Below are 26,458 nucleotides of genomic sequence, written 5' to 3'. Positions count from 1 at the left end.
CCCTTACAAAATATCTGCCCAATGAATACAATATTTGACAATCTGGAATAAATCCATGGACAGTTTAGTGTTTATTACTAATACGCGTACAACATGTCAGTCTATAACAAATTAGTTTTCTGCAACAAGTAATCTTCAAGGACTAAAATTATCTTCCGATTAAGAGCAAATTATAAATTTGAGAAACAGAGAGATTGTACAGTTTTAAAAATATTCATGTGGGTTTATACTAAGCTTGTATATGCATGTGGTGAACACTGCTTCTTTTAACAATTCTCTCTGGTACATTTCAAATACCCGAAACTTACAAATACTGAGAGAATTCATACAAATCCAATTTATATATAATGTTCTACAAAATCCCATCATCTAAAGCACTACAAATAACTGCCTAGCTGCTGTGCATACTGATGGCAGTGAAGGTTATACTGTATCGTTTCCATACTGCTAACCTTCCTACGCTTCCATCCTGAGGGTATTGCATCATACGGGGATCAGATAACTTAATTACTTGAACTGCCGCTATGGTCTTTTCAAATGCAGGTAGTTCTGCTATAATGCGATAGTTGTGTTCCTTAAAAAAACTCACATTATAGATAATCGCACTGTAAAATCAAATGTGTTAATTGGCGATAAGATGTTAGGGGCTAGCAAGTATCAGACTTGCAATAACAAAGTTATTATTCCTGTAGCATTTTCAAAAATAGCAATAGGGTTATTTTTATTACTGCAGCTAAAAATACTAAAGACTTTATACGACATTGTTTATTGGTTATCATTACACGTGTCAATAGAAGCGATTGCTTCAGTGAGCACCTGTTGTTAAAGTAGCTGCTGTGTTCTTGGGAGACAATGATGTCTGATTCCTGCAGGGAAGGTACATGAATAACAGCATGAGCTTTTATTCATGCTTGTCATTTTCCAAAGTAACTTTTAAATGCTTTTCTAATTCCCGGTCCAATTGCATTATAACCAAGTCATCCTCAATTATACACATACTGTTCCCCCAATTCATCATAAGTGATTAGGTGATAGGTGATAGGAGCAGGATTAGGCCATTCGGCCCATCAAGTCTACTCCACCATTCAATCATGACTGATCTATCTCTCCCTCCTCACCCCATTCTCCTGCCTTCTCCCCATAACCTCTGACATCACTTGCATTATATCCAATTTGTATTATGGAAACATGCAGACTGAAGAAGGGTCCTGCCCCAAAACGTGGCCTATCTACTTTTTCCAGAGATGCTGCCTGACCCACTGAGTTACTTTGTTTTTGTAGACCAGTGTCTACATGACAGTAACATTACAGTGTTTAGTTTTGATCTGTGGTCTTGCAAAGTGCCCATATTCTGCCTTAACTTTACAGCCTTAAATAGGCATGATGTGGCAGTAGTCACTAGTCTGTATTCAAGAAGAGAATCAAACTCACTTCTTTCTTTATCGCAAGAGCTTAATAATAATAATAAATGTTATTTAATGGGCGCCTTTCAGACATCTCAAGGACACCTTACATAGATTAATCGGAATACAACATATAATCGTAATAAAATAAGTAATAAAGACATCAGATACACAAATTAAAAACAGAATTCAGTCCAAAAACAGAAAATCAAAAACACAATGTGACGAGAGAGCAGTGGCAGCCAAAGCGCCACTCTCTCTTCACGGCAGCCATCTTGAACAAAGACTTACAAAGGATTACAATTAGCCATTGCTGGGGAACCTGTGATTGACTCACGATAGTCAAACCAGATAACGGGCAAGGCCACACAAAAATACGATGAATAATGGCGATCTTGATCAAGTTCCATCCAAAACACACTCAAGGAATCAAGATTAGATATAGAACATACCATAACTTTTTCTCGTTTCATCATTTGGGTCTAAACTTATTCTCTCTGTTTTACAATGTCATTTATTTCTACATAATCATTCTGCGCAACGAGGAAGATGATTGGACTTTATTGCCTTCCATCACAGTGAGGAACATGGGGAATCTGCTGTGCTGGATGTTTATGTTAGCTTTTATGTAGTTGTGTGTCTTGTTGCTTTTTTAAGTATGGCTGTATGGTAATTCGAATTTCACTGTACCTTCATTGGTAACGTGACAATAAACAGACCTTGAAACACAAGTATAGTGCATTGGAACCAAATCTGATGGAAGTTTAAATCCATCTTTAACCTCCCACAACTACCTCAATGGTACTTTATCATCACCTGTATCTAGACACAGTGAATTGTTTGTTTTGCACACAACTCATTAAGATTATACTTGATGTGAGCATCTGCTGACTCACCTCACATTCACCCCAGGTTTGAAAGCCTACTTTCACTCTTAGCCCACATCCCACACCTCATTAAATCAAATAACATTCCTTTAGCTAATACCGTGACCTTTTCTCTTTCCTCCAGCGACTATCCCCACAATTCAGGTAAAAGTCACAGACTTGTTTTATCCATTATTAATATGCGGCTGTAAAGGTGCCATAGCATTTCACATCTCATCTCCAGAATAATGCTCGGCAAAATCTCATCCATCCTCTAAAGGATGGATTTGAAATCAAAATGTCCCAGGGATTGATCCCAGCACATGATTCAACTCAAACAATTCATTCATATTCAGGGAATATTTTCAATGAACTTTCAAAAAGCTAACAGATTTTATGTTGTTTGCTGTTTGGACAATGATCAACCCCTAACGCTAGTTCACGCCCCCCCCTTCTCCCGTCAACATTCTGAGGAACATCACTGACCAATAACTTCATTGGACCATTCACACAGAGTGAAGATAGACACAAAAATGCTGGAGTAACTCAGTGGGTCTGGAGAGAAGGAATGGATGACGTTTCAGGTTGAGACCCTTCTTCAGACTGGTTTGGGAAACGAGAGATAAAGAACAATGAATGTCAGAGACTGGCTACTCTGCAGGTGCATGTCTGCCATCACCCCAGAATCATTTCACCACCTATCAAAGCAATTGGCAATGGTGCAGTTACAGGAATGAATGCCACCTTACACTCAAAGCCATCAGGAATTCCCACTCACTCCATCAGAGAAGCATTGCAGTTGAAGCATATTTAATCTTCATGAATAGCACCTGCCACAGCACAACTACTGCCACTGAGAAACACAACAAACAGCAAGCATCTAGGAATGTCACTACCTCCCCAACATCTTACACCATCCAGACTTGGAAATCAAATTGTTATCCTTCATTGCCATTGGGTCAAAATCCTGAGACTCCTTATCCATAAGTATCTACAATCACAGGGACTGTAGCAGTTCAGAAAAATTAATTACACCGTCTCAATGACAATCATAGCAATAGGCAATAAAGGGCTGGCCTTGCCAGAAATGTCTGTGTGCCATAGAAGAATACATCAATGAGAAGCCATGTACCTTTCAGAAGAATGTGGTTCAGAACTATGACCTGATAACAAATTGACTAATTATTTCACTTTCTTACCGTGTATCATTCTTGTCTCTCACACTGGTTTCAAATTTGGTTCCATTTCTGGCTACATATTCTGCCAGCTTGTCAATAACTGGTTGGATATCGGGAGGAGGAGGAATGATAACAGGAACCACAGTTGTAGCACTGAAAAATACAAGATAATTAAGTTGTACAAACGTGTAAAAAATAGTGACAGTACAGCACGCTACAAATCTCTCCTCAAGCCATCCTAAAAAAACAAAAATACATCACGCTTTGCTCCAATAAATTTGGTATTTCCTTCACATTGATAAAGGGCAAGCTTCAAAGTCAATGCCCAATGACAGCACATCACGGATGGCTGTAACAAATGCATTGCTTGCAATGACTGAGTGACGTGTTTGGCATTCTTCAAGGCAATACAAAATGCAATGGGATGTTATGAATGCTAAGCTGAAGATTCAAGAGTGTTTCATTGTCGTATGTACCGACAACAATAGAATGACGTTTACTTGCTGCAGCTTAGTCGGCCTGTAAACATAATGTCAACATTTATATGCAGCTTTCCGAGATTAAACTAGCAATGCATTTTATCCCTCCATCATTCTTTTACTTTGGGGCACTTTTAACCCCCTATCTCTAGCAAAAAAAAAGTTAAAAACTGTGAAGCTTAGTTTTCACCTCTTGCTCCCCATTCAGTGAGTGGGACATGGGGCTGGAGGCATCAGGCAGAGGATGTGTTGGCTATTCTGGGGATCAGATATGCTTTGGGGCCACATGAAAAGGTCAGAGCACAGTCTGCAAACTCTTCATGCTTTTTGCAAGGGATGAAGGAGAGTGCAAACAGGATCAGCAATAAATTAAGATTACCTGATTACCATAAAATAGTTTGGGCTTTTACTCAGACTTAAATGAATTCACACTTTTAGTTTGAATCCCATGTATTCTGGCCCTCGGACCAGCCTATCGTGCGGGAGCTTGCCAAGGCCCTAGCTAAACATGTAGACAACATCCACCACCCTGCCCCTGACAGTACTCTTGCTCATCTCCTCAAAAAACTCAATCACTTTTGTGAGACATGATCTCCCATGGATAAAGTCATGCTGACTCTCTCCAACTAGACCAAGCCTATCCAATTGCAAATATATCTTGTCTCTCAGAATCTCTTACAGTAACTTACCCCACCATTGATATAAAGCTCCTTGACTTATCCTCAGAGCACACCCAAAGAAAGGCACAACATTAGCCATCATCCAGTACCTTCATTTTGATTAATATTGTGATCTGGCTGCTTTTATTTAAAATCTTAAAATGTCATTGTTCCTTCATGAATTGAAAGGATGCTCTCCAAGTAGATGATGCATAATGGACCATGGCAGTGTAGCGGTTCAGTGTACCAGGCATCCACACCATTTTTTAAGGGACACACGAGTTGGAATACCACCATGCATTCAGCAATGTAAGTCCATGTATTTAAATAAACGTGGATTTAAAGAAGTGTGAGAAGTAGTGATAGCAGTACCATAGTCCATGTCAAACAGTAGAGAAACAGGCCGTTCAGTCCACTGTGGACAAGCTGACCATCCAACATCAATCCCATTTACCAGCACTTGCCCAGCAGCTTCCCATGTATGGTGATTCAAGTGGTCACCGAGCTACTTGTTAAATGTTGTGCATCCACCACCCATGCAGGCCATCAGATCCCAACCACCCTCTGGGTGAAAAGGTTCTTCCTTAGATCTCCTCCAACCTCTTATCTTAAACCTACTGCCTTCAATTTGAGAGATTTCTGCTTTGGGGAAAAATTTCCGACTACCTACCTTACACATGTCCCTCATAGAGAACTCGGATAGGTAAGGTCTAAAACCGAAACATCACCTATCCATGTTCTCCACAGATGCTGCCAGACCTGCTGAGTTACTCCAGCACTCTGTGAAACGCCACCTATCCATGTTCTCCACAGATGCAGCCTGACCCGCTGAGTTACTCCAGCACTCTGTGAAACGTCACCTATCCATGTTCTCCACAGATGCTGTGTGACCCGCTGAGTCACTCCAGCACTCTGTGAAACGTCACCTATCCATGTTCTCCACAGATAAACTATCAGATTTAAGAGGGAGTTAGATGTGGCCCTTGTGGCTAAAGGGATCAGGGGGTATGGAGGGAAGGCAGGTACAGGATACGGAGTTGGATGATCAGCCATGATCATATCGAATGGCGGTGCAGACTCGAAGGGCTGAATGGCCTCTACTCCTGCACCTATTTTCTATGTTTCTATCTCACCTGTGTCACCACTCAGCCACCTTCAGAATACCATTAAAACTCCATCTGCTTCCCCAAGCCCTGCAGATAAACGTCATAAAGTGGTTGACCCTCAGTTCAGGGGAAATGAAGAGATGGGCAATAACCGCCGGCCTTGTCAGTCATATCCATACCCCCTGAGCTATACTTTTGGAGTAATAATATATTTTTTAATTGAATTGAATTGAAAGATACACAATGGAAACAGGCTGGTCAGCCCACCCATTCTGCACAAACCATCAATCACTAGTTCTAGCACACATTCACTCCCTATACACTTGGGGCAATTTACAGAGGCCAATTGCCCAACAAACCTACACATTTTTGGAATGCGGGAGGAAACTGGAGCACCTGGAGAAACCCACACGGTCACAAGGAAAACATGCAAACTGCGGCTCTACCAGCTGTGCCACTGGGCTGCCAAACTGAAAGAAGGGAGATCATTTCGAGGTAGCTTCTTTTATTACAATACCCAATTCCTCCCAAAAGTGTCGAGATAGTTTTAAGCAAGTAATACCTTTCATACGTGCACTTTTAAATCTAGGGGAAGCTAATTGTTGAGTGTAACATGTCCCTTACCTGACTGTGGTTGTGGTAGAGGCTCCCTGGCTATTGCTGCCGTCCCCTTCCGGGGGTGGTGGAGGTGTGGTGTCAGATGCTGCCGTGGCCACAGTCCCTGTCGTAGTTGATGTTGCTGCCTCTGAGGGCACGTTACCGTAATAACCAGCAACCTCCATCCCAGGAGGAGGTGGCGTGAGGCAGTATGTACCATCAGGCATCATGTAATATCCATAATACATAGTTGTCACCGATGCTGTAATGGAGAAGGAATGTAATTAAGATCAAGCCTTATTATTTCTATCACGCTCACAGAATCGTTCAAAACCGCTATAATAAAACTGTCAATTTTCACGTTTGTTTATACCAGCCCCCATTGGAACAGCTGCAAAGTACACCTTGAAAAATGTAACTACTCTTGTAGAAAATGGGTTTCATGTTTATTCAAATTGCAATGCTAAATGACAGCATATTCTATTAGAGTCATTCTCATCAAACTTTATAAAATAAAAATTCCTACCCCTTACTAAGCACTTGACAAACTACGTATGCATGTATTAGTATTCAACATAGCTTTTGAAACAATTGGTGCTAATTATCTGATGTTGATTAACCACAAATACTAAAACGCTTGATTGCACCTTCATTCAACTAGTCTTTTTGGTTTTAAATGAATCGCACACAGTTCCCTGTAATAAGACAACCTGTTTGTTCATGGATTTCTGTCACTTCCATTTTTAAGTACCATTCAATTATACTGGGCAAAAAACACCAACAACAAAGTTCATGAGGAACTCCGTGGGTCAAGCAGCATCTGTGGAGGGGATGGGCAGGGGACGCTCCGAGTCATGACGGGTGGAGCTGGAGGAGGGAGAGCCGTGGGAGCGGGGCAAAGCCTGCTAATGATAGGTGGATGCAGATAGAAACATAGAAACTAGGTGCAGGAGTAGGCCATTCAGCCCTTCAAGCCTGCACCGCCATTCAATATGATCATGGTTGATCATCCAACTCAGTATCCCTTTAGCCACAAGGGCCACATCTAACTCCCTCTTAAATATAGCTAATGAACTGGCCACAACTACCTTCTGTGGCAGAGAATTCCAGAAGGTAGTTGAGACCAGTTGATAGGGATTGGCAGATGGGGGGGGGAAGTAAGCGGCAAAGGCCAGCCCTGTCCCTCTTGTAACCAAGTGCATGTAATGACCACAGCGCCATTATGATATGCACTGACCCCGACTCCAATAACACATGGCCTATCGGTTTCACCATGTCCATCCTGCCGGTCAGACTAACCACTACCTTCCCATGATGTCCCTCCCCTCACCGACCAGCTGCTCTGGTTCCCACCTCCCCCCCCCACCACTCCAATTGAAACCCTTCCAAACAGCACTAGTGAACCTCCCTGCAAGAAAGTTGGTTCAGATGCAACCCCTCCCTTTAGTACAGTTCCCACCTGCCTTGGAGGCCCAATGATCCACGTATCTGCTTCCTGCACCGACCGGCTCCTTCGCTATGATAGTTGCACTATCTTTCTAGTTCTTGCCTCGCCAGCACGGCACGGGCAGTAATGCTGAGATTATCACCGTGGAGCTCTTGTTTTTTAACCCGCAACCTAATTCCCTGAATTCTCTCTCCCTTCCTGTGTCATTGGTACCAATATGGACCACAATATGAACGCTGGCTGCTAACCCTCCCCAATTCTGAATGACCAGTGTTTGCTTAGACATCCTTGACCCTGGCCCCTGGTAGGCAACACACCATCCAGTAGTCTAGTATGCGGCCACTGGAACATTTGTCTAAAGACTCCCCTACCACTCACTACTGCTTGACTAGACTTTGCCCCATCCCACTATACAACAGAGCCAGACATTGTGTCACTGTTCTGATTGCTACTTCATTCCCCACAACAGTATCTAAAACAGTATTCTGGGCAAACATACACTAAATAGAGTATTCCTTTGTCCTAGTGGACAGCACAGTGGAGCAGCGGTAGAGCAGTGCCAGAGACCCAGATTCGATCTGGACTGCGGCTGGCGTCTCTATGCCATTTGACCGCGTGGGTTAACTCCAGTTTCCTCCCACACTCTAAAGATGCGTAGGTTTGCAGGTTAATTAGTTTCTCTAAATTGCCCCAAGTATGTAGGATGTGGAAGTGGGATAGCATAGATCTCATGTACTGGTGAATGTTGGTCAGCGTGGAGTGGGTGGGCCAAACGGCCTGTTTCCACACTGTATCTCTACAACATAAACTTGTGCACTAAATGTATGTCCTCAGGATTAAAGCTGTAAATTATTATACAGCCAATTTAAAAATGGGAAAATATCCAAAACTGAGTACAGGTCCTATCATTCTATTTGAAGCATCGCTAATTGGAAGAGGTCGAAAGCAGGTCATTGCTAAGGAAGGGAAACTTAATTTGCTGAGCTGTATAGATCAGATTTCATTCTGCATATCGCAGCATAAATGGCCTGAACATTTAAAATCTCAGCACAGCTTTCTCCACTCCCATTGTTCGTACATACACAAATGCAACCTTTTAACAGCTTGAAGAGTTACTTTAAACCCACCGTCTATCTAAACTATGCTTCCAAGAAACAATTCGGAGAGGTGGGGGGGGCACCCAGGTTTGATCCAGACTACGGGTGCTGTCTGTGTGGAGTTTGTACGTTCTCCCCATGACCGCGTGGGTTTTCCCTGGGTGTTCCTATTTCCTCCCACACTCCAAAGATGTAGGTTAATTAATTGGCTTCGGTAAAGACTATAAATTGTCCTTAGTACGTAATATGGTGTTAGGGTATGGGGATCGCAGGACGGCGCGGACTTGATGGGCTGAAGGGTCTGTTTCCACGCTATATCTCTTAACTAAACTAAACTCAGATAACATTTCCTTTTTCAATTCGTCACTTGGCAAACCTTGCCAGGGGTCAGTGGGGGTCATGGATTTCTATTTCTCTTTTCTCTCCCCTCCCCAAACATCCCTTCCTCCAGTTTTACATTTACAGTCATATGGTCAAGGAATAGGAGTAGAATTAGGCCAACTGTCCATCAAGTCTACTCCGCCATTCAATCATGTGATCTATCTCTCCCTCATAAACCCAACTTTGACTGCTCCTCTTCACTGATTACCCAACACTCTTTTGTCTCCTTTTCACCTCCAGCCTTGTCTCATACTCCTCACATCTACCAGTCACCCCCTCGCCTGTATCCACCCATCACTCGTCACATACATCTACCAGTCACCCCTCTCACCTGTATCCACCTATCACTTGTCAGGGCTTTGTCCCGCCCGCGCCTCTCTTTTCCAGCTTGCTCCCCCACTCCACAAGTCAGAAGAAGGGTCTCAACTCCAAATATCGCCCGTCCATTCCCTCTCCAGATGCCGACTGATCTGCTGAGTTCCTTCAGCACTTTGTTTATTGTTCAAGATTCCCGTTTTTTTTTTGTGTGCTTACTGATCGTGTTGGAGCGTACATCTCGTACATTACAAAAATACTTTGTACAATATAGTAGGTAGACAATATTGTACAATATAGTTATTATTCTCCCACTTGACACAGCATCACTTTCACCATGTTTCTCGTGTTTCTCATTCACTCTTGTTCGTTACCTATCAAGACTTAAGAGGACAGTCTTTGACCTGACACATTACACTGTTTCCCTTCACTTAGATGTGACCTGACTCGAATATTTCAGCATTTATTTAATTTTACAAAAACTGCATTTTTTTTTTGATTTTCAAGACTTCACTGTCTCCCTTCTCCACAAATACAATGTGTATAACCCTTGAAAACCATGCCTTGATGTTGCCATGTTTGCTTTCACACAAGATAAAGCAGTTATTCAACAATAATTCACACATTAAATATTGATCCAAGATGTCAGCCCATAATAATCTTTATTACAAATCACAGATCAAACATAGGCAACAATATTGAGAATATATGTTTAGACTTACCTGCTTGATTAATCATATATAGTACAATATCTACTGTGGTTTCTGAACCGTCTCGTCAGATCAATCAATACACATGATATACACGATAAAAAGATGGCTGATATTCATCATGTCTGCTCGTCACTGATCAAAATCTTAACTACATGTTATTAATGCCCTCTTCCAAACATCTGATCTTTTCTTCAGATAAGAGGAATGTCCTCTCAGCTAACAGAAATACTTAAGGGCCTGTCCCACTTACGCTATTTTTTCAGCGACTTGCCAGCACCCGCCGTAGTCGCAGTAGGTCTCCGAAAATTTTCAACGTCACCCCGCGACATGTCGACACGTGACGCCTGTATGGTCATGAGTTGTCGCCCAAAGTCGTACCTTTTTCTGGTCGCCGCTGGATTTTCATCATGTTGAAAATGTTCGGAGACCTGCTGCGACTATGGACGTGTGCCGGCAAGTCACCAAAAAAATCACGTAAGTGGGGCATGCCCTTAATATGGGGCATGCCCTTAATATGCCCCTTTTGAAGCAATTGAAAGCCGAATTCAGGAACAATGCAAGAAATCTACGTGTGAGTAGACCTGTGCTTGTTCTCAGATATGTTGGAGATGGCCAAATGCCACTTGACAATGCAATTTATGATCACAAAGAAACTGCTTGCAACTTCTTTATGGATCATACACTCTGCAAGTTTTAATATGCACCTCTTCACAATGCACAGTCTGGGTGATAAAGGCCCTTCACTCCATTTAGAGGCGTGGAACTATACAGCACAGAAACAGCCATTTCATCCCACCTTGTCTCTGCCGGTCAAGTTGGAATACTGGGCTAGACCCATTTGCCTGCATTTGGCCCATGTCTCTTTAAACCCATCCTATCCAAATATCCTTTAAAAATCATTGTTTATCTGCTTCGATAGCTTTCTCTGGCAGCTCATTCCACCATCTGAGCGAGCAAAACATGATCAAAAGGGATGAACCATTAAGCAGACAATTATGCCACACAAGTGCAAGGCAATGACCCTTCACAGCAATAGCATTGAAGAATCCTCGTTGATGTCCTGTTTCTATATTAAAGCTCAACTGGATCAAGCGAGTGTTTACCCAGCCATTTCAAAAGCTGGATGTTCTGCTTTGAGTGGCTTATCCAACTAGCCACAGCCTCTTCACCGCTTGCCTGAATGAGTGCAGCTGCCATGCACTCGAGTGCATCTCTGCCCCATCCACTCAGTGAAATATCCACATCTACCACCATCAGCGTAGCATACAGGATACTTAACCATTTCTCACGCTACCCCCTCCCCCCCCCCCCCCCATCCCATCAATCTACATTGCTTCCTCTGGCTTCACATTTCACTCCTCTTCTCCCCCAGGCTTTTTGTCTTCTTTTCATCTCTCACCATTGTCTACATATCTGCCAAGCAAAACTCCCCTCACATGTATCCACTTTTCTCTTGCCAAGCCTTCTCCTGCCACTTTTCCAGCTTTCTTCCCCCTATTCAAGCAATCTAAAGAATAGTCCTGAACTGAAATGTCACCCATCCATGTCTTTCGGAGGGAGACGCTGCCTGACCCTATCATTTAATTCAGCGCTGTGTTTATTTTGTAAAGCAGCATCTGCAATTCCCCGTGTCTGGATATACGATCTTATTTAACAAAGGAACAGGCACAAGTGGCTTCCTGTTCCAATAGAAAATGTGAATGGTTCCTTCACTTCACATCACAAAGAAAGATTGTACAACACCTGCTGCTTACAGAGTAACAAACATTAGAGCACAGCAGGGTGGGAGAGACTAGGACTAGAGGTCACAGCCTCAGAATTAAAGGACGTTTTTTTAAGGGAGGAGATGAGCAATTTCTTTAGTCAGAGGGTGGTGAATCTGTGGAATTCTTTGCCACAGACGGCTGTGGAGGCCAAGTCAGTGGATATTTTTAAGGCAGAGATGGATAGATTCTTGATTAGTACAGGTGCCAGAGACTATGGGGAGAAGGCAGGAGAATGGGGTTAGGAGGGAGAGATAGATTAGCCATGATTGAATGGTGGAGTTGATTTGATGGGCCGAATGGCCTAATTCTGCTCCTACCACTTATGAGCACAGCAACAACCATACATCTGAGAATTAACATTCTTAAAGAAAAACAAAATCACCAAGCATCACACGAGGATCGAGCTAATGCATGACATGCCTTGAAGGCCACATCAAGTGTAGTAGGCACATATTGAGTTGAGCAGCAAGCGTAGGTCTGCATACTTACAATCTGCAGTGCATTCTCCAGTTGTTGCTGCTGCTGCTGCTGCTGCTGCTGTTGCTGCTGCTGCTGCTGCTGCTGCTGTTGCTGCTGCTGCTGCTGCTGCTGCTGCTGTTGCTGCTGTTGTTGCTGCTGCTGTTGTTGTTGTTGTTACTACAGCTTCCGCGTTGTTGGCTTCTCGCAGCATTTGCTCCTTTTTGGCTTCTGCTTGTACCTTCCGACATAAAGCAGCGAGCGGATGGTCTGGATCCATCACTTTCAGAGGCTAAACACACAATTACATCTTTCAGTAATCCCGATTCTCCTGCTAACCAGCGACGCTAAAGTTACACCTATTTAATTTGCGAGTTGTTATTAGAGGTATTGGCTATTTCACAGAACAGGGGTTCCCAACCTTTTTCATCCTGTTTACCTATGGCAACTTCAATAGCACATAACAATGTTATTTCACTTATTTACGGACAACTAATGAACAGATACCGGTATACCAGAACCATACAGTGTCAGTCAATGAGAACAAATATGTACAAATCCAGAATCAACAATTTACCCTCTGCGTAGGTGACGTTTACCCCCTGGGGGCAAATTTATCCCAGGCTGGGAACCCTTGTCGTAGAACAAACTCAAGTCCAAGCCTCACTTGCATTATCTGATAATTATCTAGAATTATACTCGAAATCAAAACTTGGGAGAAACTCGAGATGGAGTACTGTCACTCCAGGAAACAGATTTGTAGTTGGTTTAATCTGGAAGGATTTGAAACTGTAAAATCTGATCTTCGGGGACTCACCCTTGTTAGCTCTTCCAATCTGGAGTTACTTTTAGTAGCAAAAAGACTCGGATGGAGGTAAGAACCATCGTTGTCATCATCATCTTCTTCACCAGACTCGGTTACGGATTCTGTTAAAATTATAAAATGTTTCAGTAAACAGTAATCACCGAGCCAAGACAATTATTATTCCCCAGATAGACAAGGTAGGCAACATTGATACAATATTTTGCTGGAGTAATCAATCTTAATGATCCACAAGAGCGACAATTGCTAATTCTCAAATGAATAGCGAGTTGATTGATTCAAAGATACAGCTCTTCGGCCCACCAAGTTCATGTTGTCCATCAATCATTCCATCACATTAGTTCTATGTTATTGTATTATCTTTCTCTCCAGAGATGCTGCCTGGCACACCGAGTTACTCCAGCATTTTTTGTCTATCTTTGGTGTACACCATATCTTTCTGCATATTTTGTCCACTCCCAACATACTTGGGGCAATTTACAGAGGCCAATTAACCTACAGATCCACACATTTTTGGGATGAGGGGGGAAACACATGCGGTCACAGGGACTACGTGCAAACCACAGCACAGAGGTCAGGATCAAACGTGGTTCTCTGGTGCCAGGTGGCAGTGAGTCTACCTGCTGTGTCGACCAGGGTTAAAGGACTTCTGCACTGGACAATTCCATGACATCATAGATTAGCTCCACATATTTCTTGGAGATAGGAGATTGTGTTCTGCTCAAGATCACAGCTTCTGCAAAGTGCTGCCACAACTTAGTGGTTCAGCCAGCATCTGTGGAGGCAATGGATAGGCGACGTTTTGGGTTGGGATCCTTCTTTAGACTGATGTTACTATCTAAATGGCATCAAGTTGGGAAAAGGAAAAGTACAACGGGATCTGGGGGGTCCTTGCACATCAGTCCATGAAAGAAAGCATGCAGGTACAGCTTACAGTGAAGAAAGCGAATGGCATGTTGGCCTTTATAACAAGGGGAATCGAAAATGGGAGCAAAGAGGTCCTTCTGCAGTTGTACAGAGCCCTAGTGAGACCACACCTGGAGTATTGTGTGCAGTTTTGCTCCCCTAATTTGAGGAAGGACATTCTTGTTATTGAGGGAGTGCAGCGCAGGTTTACAAGGTTAATTCCCGGGATGGCGGGACTGTCATATGCTGAGAGAATGGAGCAGCAGGGCTTGTACACTCTGGAGTTTAGAAGGATGAGAGGGCATCTCATTGAAACATATAAGATTATTAAGGACTTGGACACACTAGAGGCAGGAAACATGTTCCCAATGTTGGGGGAGTCCAGAACGAGGGGCCACAGTTTAAGAATAAGGAGTAAGCCATTTCGAACAGAGACGAGGAAACACTTTTTCTCACAGAGAGTCTGTGGAATTATCTGCCTCAGAGGGCGGTGGAGGCAGGTTCTCTGGATGCTTTCAAGAGAGAGCTAGATAGGGCTCTTAAAAATAGCGGAGACGGGGGATATGGGGAGAAGGCAGGAACGGGGTGATGATTGGGGATGATCAGCCATAATCACATTGAATGGCGGTGCTGGCTCGAAGGGCCAAATGGCCTACTCCTGCACCTAATGTCTATTGTCTATAGATGGAGCAGGGGGAGATAGCAGGAAAAGAGGCGGTGGTGATGGGACAAAGCCTGGCAAGTGATAGGTAGGCTGTGCCGTAACGCCAATTCTAGTTTCCAGCTTTGCCTCCCTACTCCGTCAGTCTGAAGGGTCTTGACCCGAAATGTCACCGATTCCTTCGCTCCAGAGATGCTGCCTGTCCCACTGAGTTACTCCAGCACTTTGTGTCTATCTTCGGTTTAAACCAGCATCAACTGTTCCTTCCTACAATATTTAGTCTGAAGAAGGGTCCTGACCCGAAACATCATCAGCCCATTCCCACCACAGGTGCAGCATGACCCATTGAGTTCTCCCACCACTTGGTGGTTTTATTATCCCACTTGTTTCTTAATATGTTTGATGAAAAATGGAATGGAGCCACAGCTCAAAGCTATTCATCCCTTTATGCCCTTCTTCTATTCAACGAGGCCCTGTAGATTCGACCTCAGCTCCAAAGACCCAGTTTAACGATATATCCTTTGATTTAATAACAAATATGGTCAGTAATTGAGCTATCCAGTGAACGTTCCTCGAGGGGAACTGGACGGCACCCCTGGGCAAAATCCCCTGCCGCTTCCAAAAATCTCTTAAATTACTCCTTATTTATTCTGAGGAGAAACAAGTCCCCTTTATGTAATCTCATAACTCAAATCCCCAGACAGTGGTTAACATCTTGATGAATGTAGTGATTAAATGAAGCTTCAGCACAGATACTAAGAATGCAATAGCAGGAGGATGCCATATAATCTGTTGAGCCTGCTCCATTAATACAAGATTATGGCTGATCTGATTTTGACTGCAACTCAACTTTCCTGTATATTCCCATCACCATCAACTGCCTTGGTCCAAAAATCTTTCACACAGATAGTGGTGAGTCTGTGGAACTCTCTGCCTCAGAGGGCAGTGGAGGCCGGTTCTCTGGATATTTTCAAGGGAGAGCTAGATAGGGCTCTTAAAGATAACGGAGTCAGGGGATATGGGGAGAAGGCAGGAACACGGTACTGATTGGGGATGATCAGCCATGATCACATTGAATGGCGAGGCTGGCTCGAAGGGCCGAATGGCCTCCTCCTGCACGTATTGTCTATCTTTCTTTCTCGGTCTTGAATCCTATGGATTTGGAGCAAAAACAAACAAACTGCTGGGGGAACTCAGTGGGTCGGGCAGCATCTGTGGAGGCAGCCACTGAATATCATTCATTCTTCTTTCATAACTTTCACTGTTTCTAACATCAGCTCTTCCACTTCACCTGTGAGCTTTGAAAAATTAATGCTCTGTAAAAATCCACCTTGATATCCCATTCCTGGTTTGGACAAGGCAAGATTTTGTTGGCTGGGCCTGTACATGAGAGTAGTGATACTATATCATGCTCATGGGGTAAATGCAGGAATGGTGTTTCTCTGCGCAGGAGTATCTAGAAACGGGGGGTAACAATCTCAAAATAAAGGGCGCACTATGCACGTATGGGATGGGGAAAAAATTATTTCACCCAGAGGCAACTGAATCTTTGGAATTCTCTGTTCAAGTGTCTGGAGAGGCTCAGATAATCAATTTAAAATAAAGATCAAACATTTTCAATGTTGCAAATTAGAGGACACACAATGAATGCAGGAACATAAAAGATCAGCTATGATTTTACCAGGCAGAATAGGCATGAAGAGACAAATACTCTACTCCCCATGTTGTGACATTACTTTCTAACTTTGTGTGTGCCATCGGTAATAAGTTGTGTCCTGCCCTACAAACACTGGCAGGGATTATTAACACTAACCGAAAGCCCAAGTCATGTAGATACAAAGAAACCTAGGGCATCAACAATCCCATACACCCTGGCAGTCCAAGAATCTTTTTTTTTAAATTTTATGTTTACTATTCTTCAACCATTGAGTAGTCATGACAATCACTACCATGTTTTCTTTTAACTAAATGTTATGTGGGATTTAGTGAAAACATTTTTTACGCAAATATTGCAGGCCAACGTTATTACTTTACTCTTCTACAGGCAAGTGCAGCCTGCCCTTCAGCAATCCTTGCTATCCAAGTCTAATTCTGCCAAGCCTTTCTAAATATACCCTTACACTATCCTCCAAGTAAGGATGTTGCCTCTCAGTCTTTATCAGCAGGAAGGAAACTCATCTAGCTGTTTCTCTTTAAGAAAGAACTGCAGATGCTGGAAAATCGAAGGTAGACAAAAATGCTGGAGAAACTCAGCGGGTGAGGCTGAAGAAGAGTCTGAAGAAGGGTCTCGACCCGAAATGTCACCTATGCCTTCGCTCCATAGATGCTATCTCACCCGCTGAGTTTCTCCAGCATTTCTGTCTATCTTAGCTGTTTATCTTCCTCACTTTTGTTTAAAATGAAAGACATAACATTGACCGATTTGTTGAAGAAAATCAATTTTGTAAAATAATATTAGAAATAATGCTTTATATCCCATATTAGTTTTCCAGAGGTGCAATTTGGTGAGCAAACCAGTGAGTTTCCAGTCACTCCAGAGTTCCAACCCAAAATATCACCTGTCCATCTCCTCCACAGATGTTGCCTGACCCGCTGAGTTACTCCAGCACTCTTGTGTGTTTTATTCAAGATTCCAGCATCTACACTTCCTAGTGTCCCTCTACCTTTCAGTCTCATTTGGTTCTCTAGTTCACAAACATAAGAGCCTGTCCCACTTGGCGATTTTTTCGGCGACTGCCGGCGTCATTGACTAACGTGTCAGGGTCGCCGAAAGATTTTGAACATTTCAAAATCCAGCGGCAACAAAAAAAATGTTGCGACACTTGAGGAGACACCGGGCATCAATACGTCGTCACGCCGCTCCACGACTTTTTCTGTGACCTTATACGTCAGTCAATGATGCCGACAATCGCCGAAATAAAAAGCGCCTAGTGGGACAGGCCCTGTAAATGGCATATCACTTCCCTCTTCAACTTTGCTACTGAAAACTACACACCAACATTTTGCAACTTCACAGAAAGCAGCATTTATCAAAACGCAGGATCACAATAGATTCTGTAATGGAAATCAGTCAGAAATAACTTACTCCTTTTCTCATCTATTTTCTTTTCCGTTTGAGCGATATATTTTCCTTCTTTCATGGTCTTGAGAATGTGCTTATAATATGGATTCAGGTAGTGATCAAAGCACAGAAAGTCAAATTGAGAATTCCGGGCTTGCTTAGCCTTAAGCATGATCTCAAATGGTGTTCCCTGCTTACAGACAAATTTTGCTGTGCGTTCAATGATGGCGTGCATTTTGGATGTTGCGGGCTGTAGAGAGAAAATGAGAACATAAAAGTTGTGGCAACGTCACAACAACTTGCATCATGGAATAGCAGCCTCAAAACTGATTGTGTTGAGTTAAATATTCTATCCACAGCAGTCTAGAGTTTAGGTGAGTTTCGTTTGGAGATACAATGCAAAAACAGGCTCTTCCGCCCAGCGGGTCCGCACCGACCAGCGATCTCCGAACATGAACATTATCCCAAACAACACACGGAGAATACCTACACGGTCACGGGGACACGGGACAATTTGGTCCATGCCGAACAACTTTTTTACCCTTAGTCAACCTGCCTGCACTCGTACCATAAACCCTCCATTCCCTTCTCATCCATATGCCTATCCAATTTATTTTTAAATGATACCAATGAACCTGCCTCCACCACTTCCACTGGAGTCATTGGGAGGACCACTCTCTGCGTAAAGAAGTTTCCCCCTCATATTACCCCTAAACTTCTGTCCCTTAATTCTGAAGTCATGTCCTCTTGTTTGAATCTTCCCTATACTCAAAGGGAAAAGCTTGTCCACATCAACTCTGTCTATCCCTCTCATCATTTTAAAGACCTCTATCAGTCCCCCCTTAACCTTCTGCGCTCCAAAGAATAAAGCCCTAACTTGTTCAACCTTTCTCTGTAACTTAGTTGCTGAAACCCAGGCAACATTCTAGTAAATCTCCTCTGTACTCTCTCTATTTTGTTGACATCCTTCCTATAATTTGGCGACCAAAATTGTACACCATACTCCAGATTTGGCCTCACCAATGCCTTGGTACGATGTACAAACTCTGTACCGACAGCACCTGTAGTCGGGGTCAAACCCAGGTCTCTGGTGCTGCAACCGCTGTAAGACAGCCACTCTACCGCTGCGCCACCATGCCCACCCAATATAAAGTTGCATTATAATGTAATTGGTTCATTTGAGATTTAATTCACACATTACAATCAATACTTGGAGATTGATAAACAATGAAATATCTGCTGGTTTGCAGATGGCGTATGTGCACAGATTACTGTGATAGTGATGAGCGTGAAAGGCAACCTAATTTTCAAGCAAATTTTCCAATGGGTGTACGGTCCATCTGCAGTTTTTCTGTATTTGGCCAGAGTTTTCCTCATTCTGCAATTCCTTTATTTTGACAATATATAAAGTAGCTTTTAAATGAGGATAGTGTCCATTGCTGAGAGAAAACAGTGGCTGGGCTTGTGTACTCTGAAGTTTAGAAGGATGAGAGGATATCTTATTGAAACACATCAGATTATTAAGGGCTTGTACACGCCAGAGGCAGGAAACATGTTCCCAGATGTTGGGGGAGTCCAGAACCAGGGGTCACTGATTAAGAATAAGGGTAAAGCCATTTAGAACAGAGGTGATGAAACACTTTTGCACACAGAGAATTGTGAGTCTGTGGAATTCTCTGCCTCAGAGGGCGGTGGAGGCCAGTTCTCTGGATACTTTCAAGAGAGAGCTAGATAGGGCTCTTAAAAGATAGCAGAGTCAGGGGGTATGGGGAGAAGGCAGGAACGGGTTACTGATTGGGGATGATCAGCCATGATCACATTGAATGGCGGTGCTGGCTCAAAGGGCCGAATGGCCTACTCCTGCACCTATTGTCTATTAGTTGTGTAGACAATTATGGTTTAGTCATGGAAGGATATTACCAGCCTTCAGTTTTGTTTTAAAATCAAGAAATATTGTATGCACAATAGGCCAAAAATACACTCCCATGGTAAAAGTTTCACTTGCTTTTTCACTTGACATTTGTGTAGTATCCTGTAGTAAAATGTAAAATACAATGTTTTTTTTTTCAACATGAAAAGAAACCACTGCTAAAAATTATTTATTGGATGCTTTTATCACTTGCCCTCACAGGGAAACAGATTTTACAAAAAAATGAATTATTCAGTACACATCTGCAAGAGCTCTCTGTCAGAGACCAAATGAAAAATAATTACATCATCAGTAGTTGTCTGCTGCAGCTCTATAGTTTCACGTTTCACTAATGTACGCGCTGAGTACCCCCCATCTCCTGGTCAATCCCCTGTCCCTTGTTGCTGCCACAGGTCAATATCTATCATCAGGTGAGGCAGCATCTATGGAGCGAAGGAAGTTGTGACATTTCGGGTCTCGACCCCGAAAGAATAGGTGACGTTTCGGGTCTCAACCCTGAAGGAATAGGTGACGTTTCGGGCCAAGACCCGGAAGGTTCTCGACCCGAAACGTCGCCTATTGCCTTCGCTCTATAGACGCTGCCTCACCCGCTGAATTTCTCCAGAATTTTTGTCTACCTTTGATTTTCCAATATCTGCAGTTCCTTCTTAAAGATCTATCATCACATCAGTTTGGCCAACACTGCCAGATGACTTAACAGAGGGCAATTCAGGGCATTTGCATGGATTGATCTCCTGGTTGAGGAGTTTAGAACTCAGTATAAAGGGCAGGAGTTGTACAGCATAGGATCAGGACCTTCAGCCCACGGTGTCTATGGCAACAATCATGTCTCGTGCATTAATACCATATCCCTCTATGCCTTGCTCATTCACATATTGTCCATGTGCCTCCATCGCCTCCACTGGCAACTGATTGCAAATACCAGCTACACTGTGATAAGGAAAGTTTGTCTTCAAGAAGTTAGAGAATCTTCGTAATTCTCTATCCCGTAGGCTTGTGGAGGTTCAGTCATCGTTCATTCAAAACATAGATTGATAATTGACGGATATTAATGGAATAGGGATAGCGCAAGGCAACGGAATTGAGATCCACCAGCAATGATTTTGACAAATGGTTAAACAAGCTCGAGAGGCCAAAGAGTCACTCCTACCCCTAAATCTTACATTCTTATAATCAATCCTGTGGCAAGGCATAAAAACATGTTGCATTCATAAATTGGGATAAACAGAGTAATATGTAGCCGAGACCAATAGAGAACATTCATTCACAAGGGGAACAGACACACAGCCTGACTTCATGCTCTAACAAAAACACTTTCCCAGATCCACTCCAACTCATATTTCACTTGGGCAGCTTACAACCCAGTGGTTTGAACCCTGTCTGAAGTAGAGTCTCGACCTGAATTCCACAGATTCACAATTCTGGCTGAAGAAGTTTTTCCTCATCTCAGTCCTAAATGGTCTACCCCATATTCTTAAACTGTGACCTCTGGTTCTGGATTCTCCCAACATGGGGAACATTTTTCCTGCATCTAGCCAGAACATTTTTCCTGCATCTAGCCTTTAGGAATTGTATATGCTTCTATAAGATGCCCTCCCATCCTTCTAAATTCCAGTGAATGCAAGCCCAGTCGACCTGGCACAAGAGTTGACAACATTAGTGATATGCACAGGTTTCAACTTCCTCAATGATGGGTAATGTGTATGTATAAAGATACAGGCCCTTCAGCCCACTTCGACCACCCATTCACTAGTTCTATGATATCCCACTTTCTCATCCATTTCCCTACACACCAGGAGCAATTTACGGAAGCCAATTAAACTATGAATCCACCCATCCTTGGGATGTGGGAGGAAACCCAGTCAATCACAAGGAGAACGTGCAAACTCTACAGACGGCACCCGAGGTCAGGATCCAACTTGGATCTCTAGCTCTGTGAAGCACCTGCTCTACTAGCTGCACCACTGTGCCACCAAGTGGATCTCATATAAAGGACAATGAAAATGACAGTTTCTACTAGCTAGCAGCCCACCTGTTATCCAGCAACATTCAATACAAGATGAGAAAATACTTACTAACATTGAGCAAGATGAAAGAATAATTAAAAGATGTGAACAAAATATTTTATTTAGCTGATATAGAATGAAGAGGCAGTCCCCCCAGTTTACAAATACCCAACTTGTGTGCAGCTCGTACACACAAACAAGCATTTGGAAGGCCAGTGGGTTGGATTTGCTGACTGCAGCCATCCCCCGCTGTCTGGGAACTCAAGTTTGCAGCCGCATTTCCAGCGTGCAAACTATCCAGGTTATTAATTGTTGACAGGAATGAATCATCACTGTAACCAGAGGAGAACCAGTTGTTGGTAGAAGACCCAGGATTTTCCTCACACACACACACACAGCCTGTGATTGGGATCTAGAATGTGCTGCTGCAGGGCTCATTCAGCCAGATTCATTGTAGCACTCAAGGATGTGAAGTAAAGGATTCACAGAGCATGGGGAGTGAGCTGCATTGCTTTTACATGAAATAAACTCTCTTCATTATCATTCCATGATTTTATCATTTGTCTAAAAATTACAGCAAAATGTACACCATAATCATGTGACAGGACTCTTTAAATTGATAGATTCAACTTCAGATCACATTTTCAGGTGAGAATTAAACACATTTCTGTACTATGATCAATGTCACGCTACATGACATAATTGAAGGAAACTTTAGACACTTACAACTTCGACATCAGAAGGCACAAGCAGCCCACTGGGAGCAGTGTATGGCTCCTCATTCTCTTCCGCATTGTCTTCCATCGCAGCTGCTACAAAGAAGATCAAAAGAATATACTGTCATTGACATAAATCAATATGTATATAACCAAAATGTAACATTAAGTAAAAATCGCCTGTGACTAATCAATAGTCGACATTTTAGTTAAACAAGCAGTCAGCCTGGTTACTAGAAATGTTTTTTAAAATGTTGAAATATTTGTTAAATCGGTATCTCTGAGCAGATGTTGCTTGATGAATTTAGCATTACAAACACTTTCGTTTTTTTGTAATTCATGTACTGAATATTCTATATTTTAACATTAAATGGTTTAATTTTGGACGTGTATTTTGCAAATCAAGTGTGTGTTTAAAATGTGTGGGTTAATTACTATGAATGTAGAATATCTATGAAAAATAAGCAAAGTAAGTAATTCAATAATTGTAGGAAGGAACTGCAGAAGATAGACAAAACGCTGGAGTAACTCAGCGGGACAGGCAGCATCTCTGGAGAGAAGGAATGGGCGACGTTTCGGGTCGAGACCCTTCTTCAGAAAGAGTTGGGAGTGGAAGATGCAGAGATAAGGAAGTGTAAGGTGTGAAAACGAGACATCAAAGGGGGTGGAGATGAAGGAAAGTGTAGAATAGATCATTGTTAGCTAGAAGAAGGTAACTATAATCTATTCTACATTTTCCTTCATCTCCAAATGTCTCGGTCTCACACCTTACATTTCCTTATCTCTGTATCTCCCCCTCTCGACTCTCAGTCTGAAGAAGGGTCTCGACCTGAAACGTCCCTCATTCCTTCTCTCCCGAGATGCTGCCTGTCCCGCTGAGTTACTCCAGCATTTTGTGCCTATCTTCTAATTCATTCAAAACTTACCTTCTGATTTAGCAAGCTCCTCTTCCTCTGTGGGCTGAGATGGGTCATAGTAATCACTTTTGTAAGCAAACCCGACTGCATTGTAGATGCCATCCTCTGCCAGTGCCTCACTCAGACGTCTATATTCCTCCTCTTAAAAGCAGGTGATTATGGAGAGGAAAGCAATGCATTAGACTCATATGGCACCAAACACCACTTTAAAAAATCGGACGTGAACTTAAAGCTAATAATTAAATTCTGATATTCAATACCTGCTTTACATACTAAATTACTGACGAGATTTGAAAAATCATCTACAATCAGATTTAATGTGAACTTGGATAAATGCCTCAATATATATTATAAGATATATCAGTTTTCCCATTGAAGAGAGAAAAAAAAAAAGAATTCTTAGTTTCCACTCTGCCCTACAAGTTGCGAACAATTTTCTTTTGCAGGCTAATTTAACTACTCCTGAGATCCTTTTTGATAAGGAAGGATTCCTTTTCCAATCCCCAGGGTACTGTCAAATAAGGAATATCAAAAAAATGAGTGCATGGTCAAATTGCAGACAGTTGTAAAATTTGCAGAAATTCACATAAATTTGGTTAAAAAGATAAAGTTGTTTGACAAAAAGTACCTTGCCTTGCCTCTTCCTCAAGCAAGTCCGTATGCAAGGCTAAATACCTCTCTTCATCGCAAAGAGCATCGATCCTCGCTTCTTCTTCTGACAACTGGTAATCTCTGTTCCAGGTGTACTCAGCATCACATTCTGAGAGGTCGTGTAAATGACCCCGGCAATCGTACCTGCAAGGTGAAGACACTGGTCAATGGTACAGAAATAGAACCAATTACAAAAATAGCATACTTACCACACTAGGCAACCTGAAAGTGATATTTATAAAAGTAAACATTATCAATGACATAAAATTATGAAAGATATCTTAACGTAGTATATATTTAAAATTTAAACGTTTCTCTTTGCATATGTAGCAAGTACTTTGAGAAAAGTTAACTGGGATCTTCACCATAATACTGCATGGTTAACAAATTGTAAACAAACGCCCGTTTGCCAACACTGAAGAAAAAAGAATCTTACCGTTCACGTTTCAGTCAAGCAGCACCCGTTCTGCTATCTGTCAATGACACGCTTGCTTGAAAACATTTCATCTGCAAAAACCAGTTTTAACAGACGCACAAACCTGAGGACATAAATACCTATCAGCAAGAACCAAATGGGCCGAAAATGTCCTTGCTTCACAATGCTCCGAGTTTTCCTGGAGGACGAGCAGCAGGTGAGGGCTCTTCATCCGAAGACAGTCTGTCCTTTGGAGGCAAAATCATGACTAGGCCTGTTTTTATCCTAGCCATTCTACTACCTGTCAAATTCACTGGGGAATAAAGCTTTGGATTATGTGACAGAGAAAGACACACACACACATATACACACACACACACACAAATATATATCATACACACACAAATATCATACATACAGTGATGGGGGGAAATAAATAAATAAAACACCGCATGCATGTTTACATTTGTCAAGCAGGTAAATGACTGAACATTCACAATAATTTAATACATTGTTTTTAAAATGCAAGTTAAATATCTGAAATAAAAACAGAAAATGCTGGAAAAGGGCAGGTCTGGCAGAGAAGGGAAATACACTCCAGAGCTGTGATTTTTCTAAAGAACTGGATAAAGTTGGAGGTGAGAAGAAGGGAACGGAAATCCAGTTCTGATGAAAGATCACTGACCCGAGACATCATTTCTGTTTTTGTTTCGGAAGGCTGCGAGTTCATGCCACACTCCAGGGACTTGTGCACACAGTTCAGGCTGACGTACCCAATAAAGTGCTGAGAGGGTGCAGTGCTGCTACACTCAAGGGGCTAATATACCAATATTTCATCTGCACTTTCAGGTAGCTAAAACAATCCTTTGGAATTATTACACAAACCAGAATATTTCTCCGCGGTGCCTAGGCCTTTATTTAACCCTCGAACAACAATATACAAAACAAGGGTCTCGACCCAAAACGTCACCCATTCCTTCTCTCCAGAGATGCTGCTTGTCCCGCTGAGTTACTCTGGCATTTTGTGTCTATCTTCAGTAAATAAAATAGAATGCCCGATAATGATCACTTTTGTGGAAGCTTGCCATGTGCACACTTCTTGCCACATTGCCAACATTACATTGAAACTTGAAAAATACTTCATTGGCTAAAGAACACAGTCCTGAAATGCTAATCCTTTTCTACAGTGAAAGACATCTGGGGATGGTGATGGGGGATATTACACAAGTTTGACGTTTTATATTTCAAATCAGAAGATGGACAACAGAGAAAAGAACAAAATATGGAATGAATTAAATGGCACTTTAGAACTATTATTTCATCTCCATAGATTCATTGAAAGTTATTCAAAAAACTGAAAAAAATACTTGGAGCTCCTACAGGTCATTTCATTTAAAGTCATCCCAAACCATTTGGCAGACGATAAATACCATCTGTGGAGGGAATGGATTGATGACATTTTGGGTTGAGACATTTTGGGTTGAGATTCAGCAGACTGACTAACTACTTTGGTTCCGTCTTCACTAAGGAAGACATAAATAATCTCCCTCTATATTTAAGAGGGAGTTAGATGTGGCCCTTGTGGCTAAGGGGATCAGAGGGTATGGAGAGAAGGCAGGTAAGGGATACTGAGTTGGATGATCAGCCATGATCATATTGAATGGCGGTGCAGGCTCGAAGGGCCGAATGGCCTACTCCTGCACCTAATTTCTATGTTTCTATGTTTACCCAAGCAGAATATGAAGTGATGTACCTCCAGCTTGCATGTGGTCTCACTATGACAATGGGGGGAGGCCCAATACAAAAAGATCAATGTGGGAATGGGAAAGGGAGTTAAAATGGGAGATCCAGTAGGCCTTGGTGGACTATGAAGTGCAGTCACTGTAATAGGATGGCAAAAGCAGCAGAC

General features: G+C 42.4%; 1 protein-coding gene across 5 annotated transcripts in view; it reads right to left on the bottom strand.

Annotated features, from left to right (window-relative positions):
* The window catches only part of sfswap (splicing factor SWAP), a 103,850-nt gene that overhangs the window by 73,488 nt on the left and 3,904 nt on the right, over window positions 1-26,458 (bottom strand). For 2 of the 5 annotated variants that reach the window (XR_008725483.1, XM_055655502.1), the window contains exons 2-9: window positions 24,112-24,278; window positions 23,493-23,624; window positions 22,577-22,662; window positions 17,939-18,164; window positions 13,281-13,390; window positions 12,497-12,755; window positions 6,316-6,550; window positions 3,469-3,600 (exon numbers count right to left, since the gene is read on the bottom strand). Coding sequence is in view for 4 of the 5 variants with exons in the window: in XM_055655502.1 (XP_055511477.1) it covers window positions 3,469-3,600; window positions 6,316-6,550; window positions 12,497-12,755; window positions 13,281-13,390; window positions 17,939-18,164; window positions 22,577-22,662; window positions 23,493-23,624; window positions 24,112-24,278 (1,347 nt within the window). In the remaining variant the exon portion in view is untranslated. Of the gene's footprint in view, window positions 1-3,468; window positions 3,601-6,315; window positions 6,551-12,496; window positions 12,756-13,280; window positions 13,391-17,938; window positions 18,165-22,576; window positions 22,663-23,492; window positions 23,625-24,111; window positions 24,279-24,689; window positions 26,015-26,458 lie in introns of those variants that run through there. The other 3 variants (XM_055655503.1, XM_055655505.1, XM_055655504.1) reach the window with 3 other exon arrangements.

The sequence above is a fragment of the Leucoraja erinacea genome, chromosome 25, assembly GCF_028641065.1.
Source record: "Leucoraja erinacea ecotype New England chromosome 25, Leri_hhj_1, whole genome shotgun sequence".
NCBI lineage: Eukaryota > Metazoa > Chordata > Chondrichthyes > Rajiformes > Rajidae > Leucoraja > Leucoraja erinaceus.
This window is presented reverse-complemented; position numbering and strand designations above follow the sequence as displayed.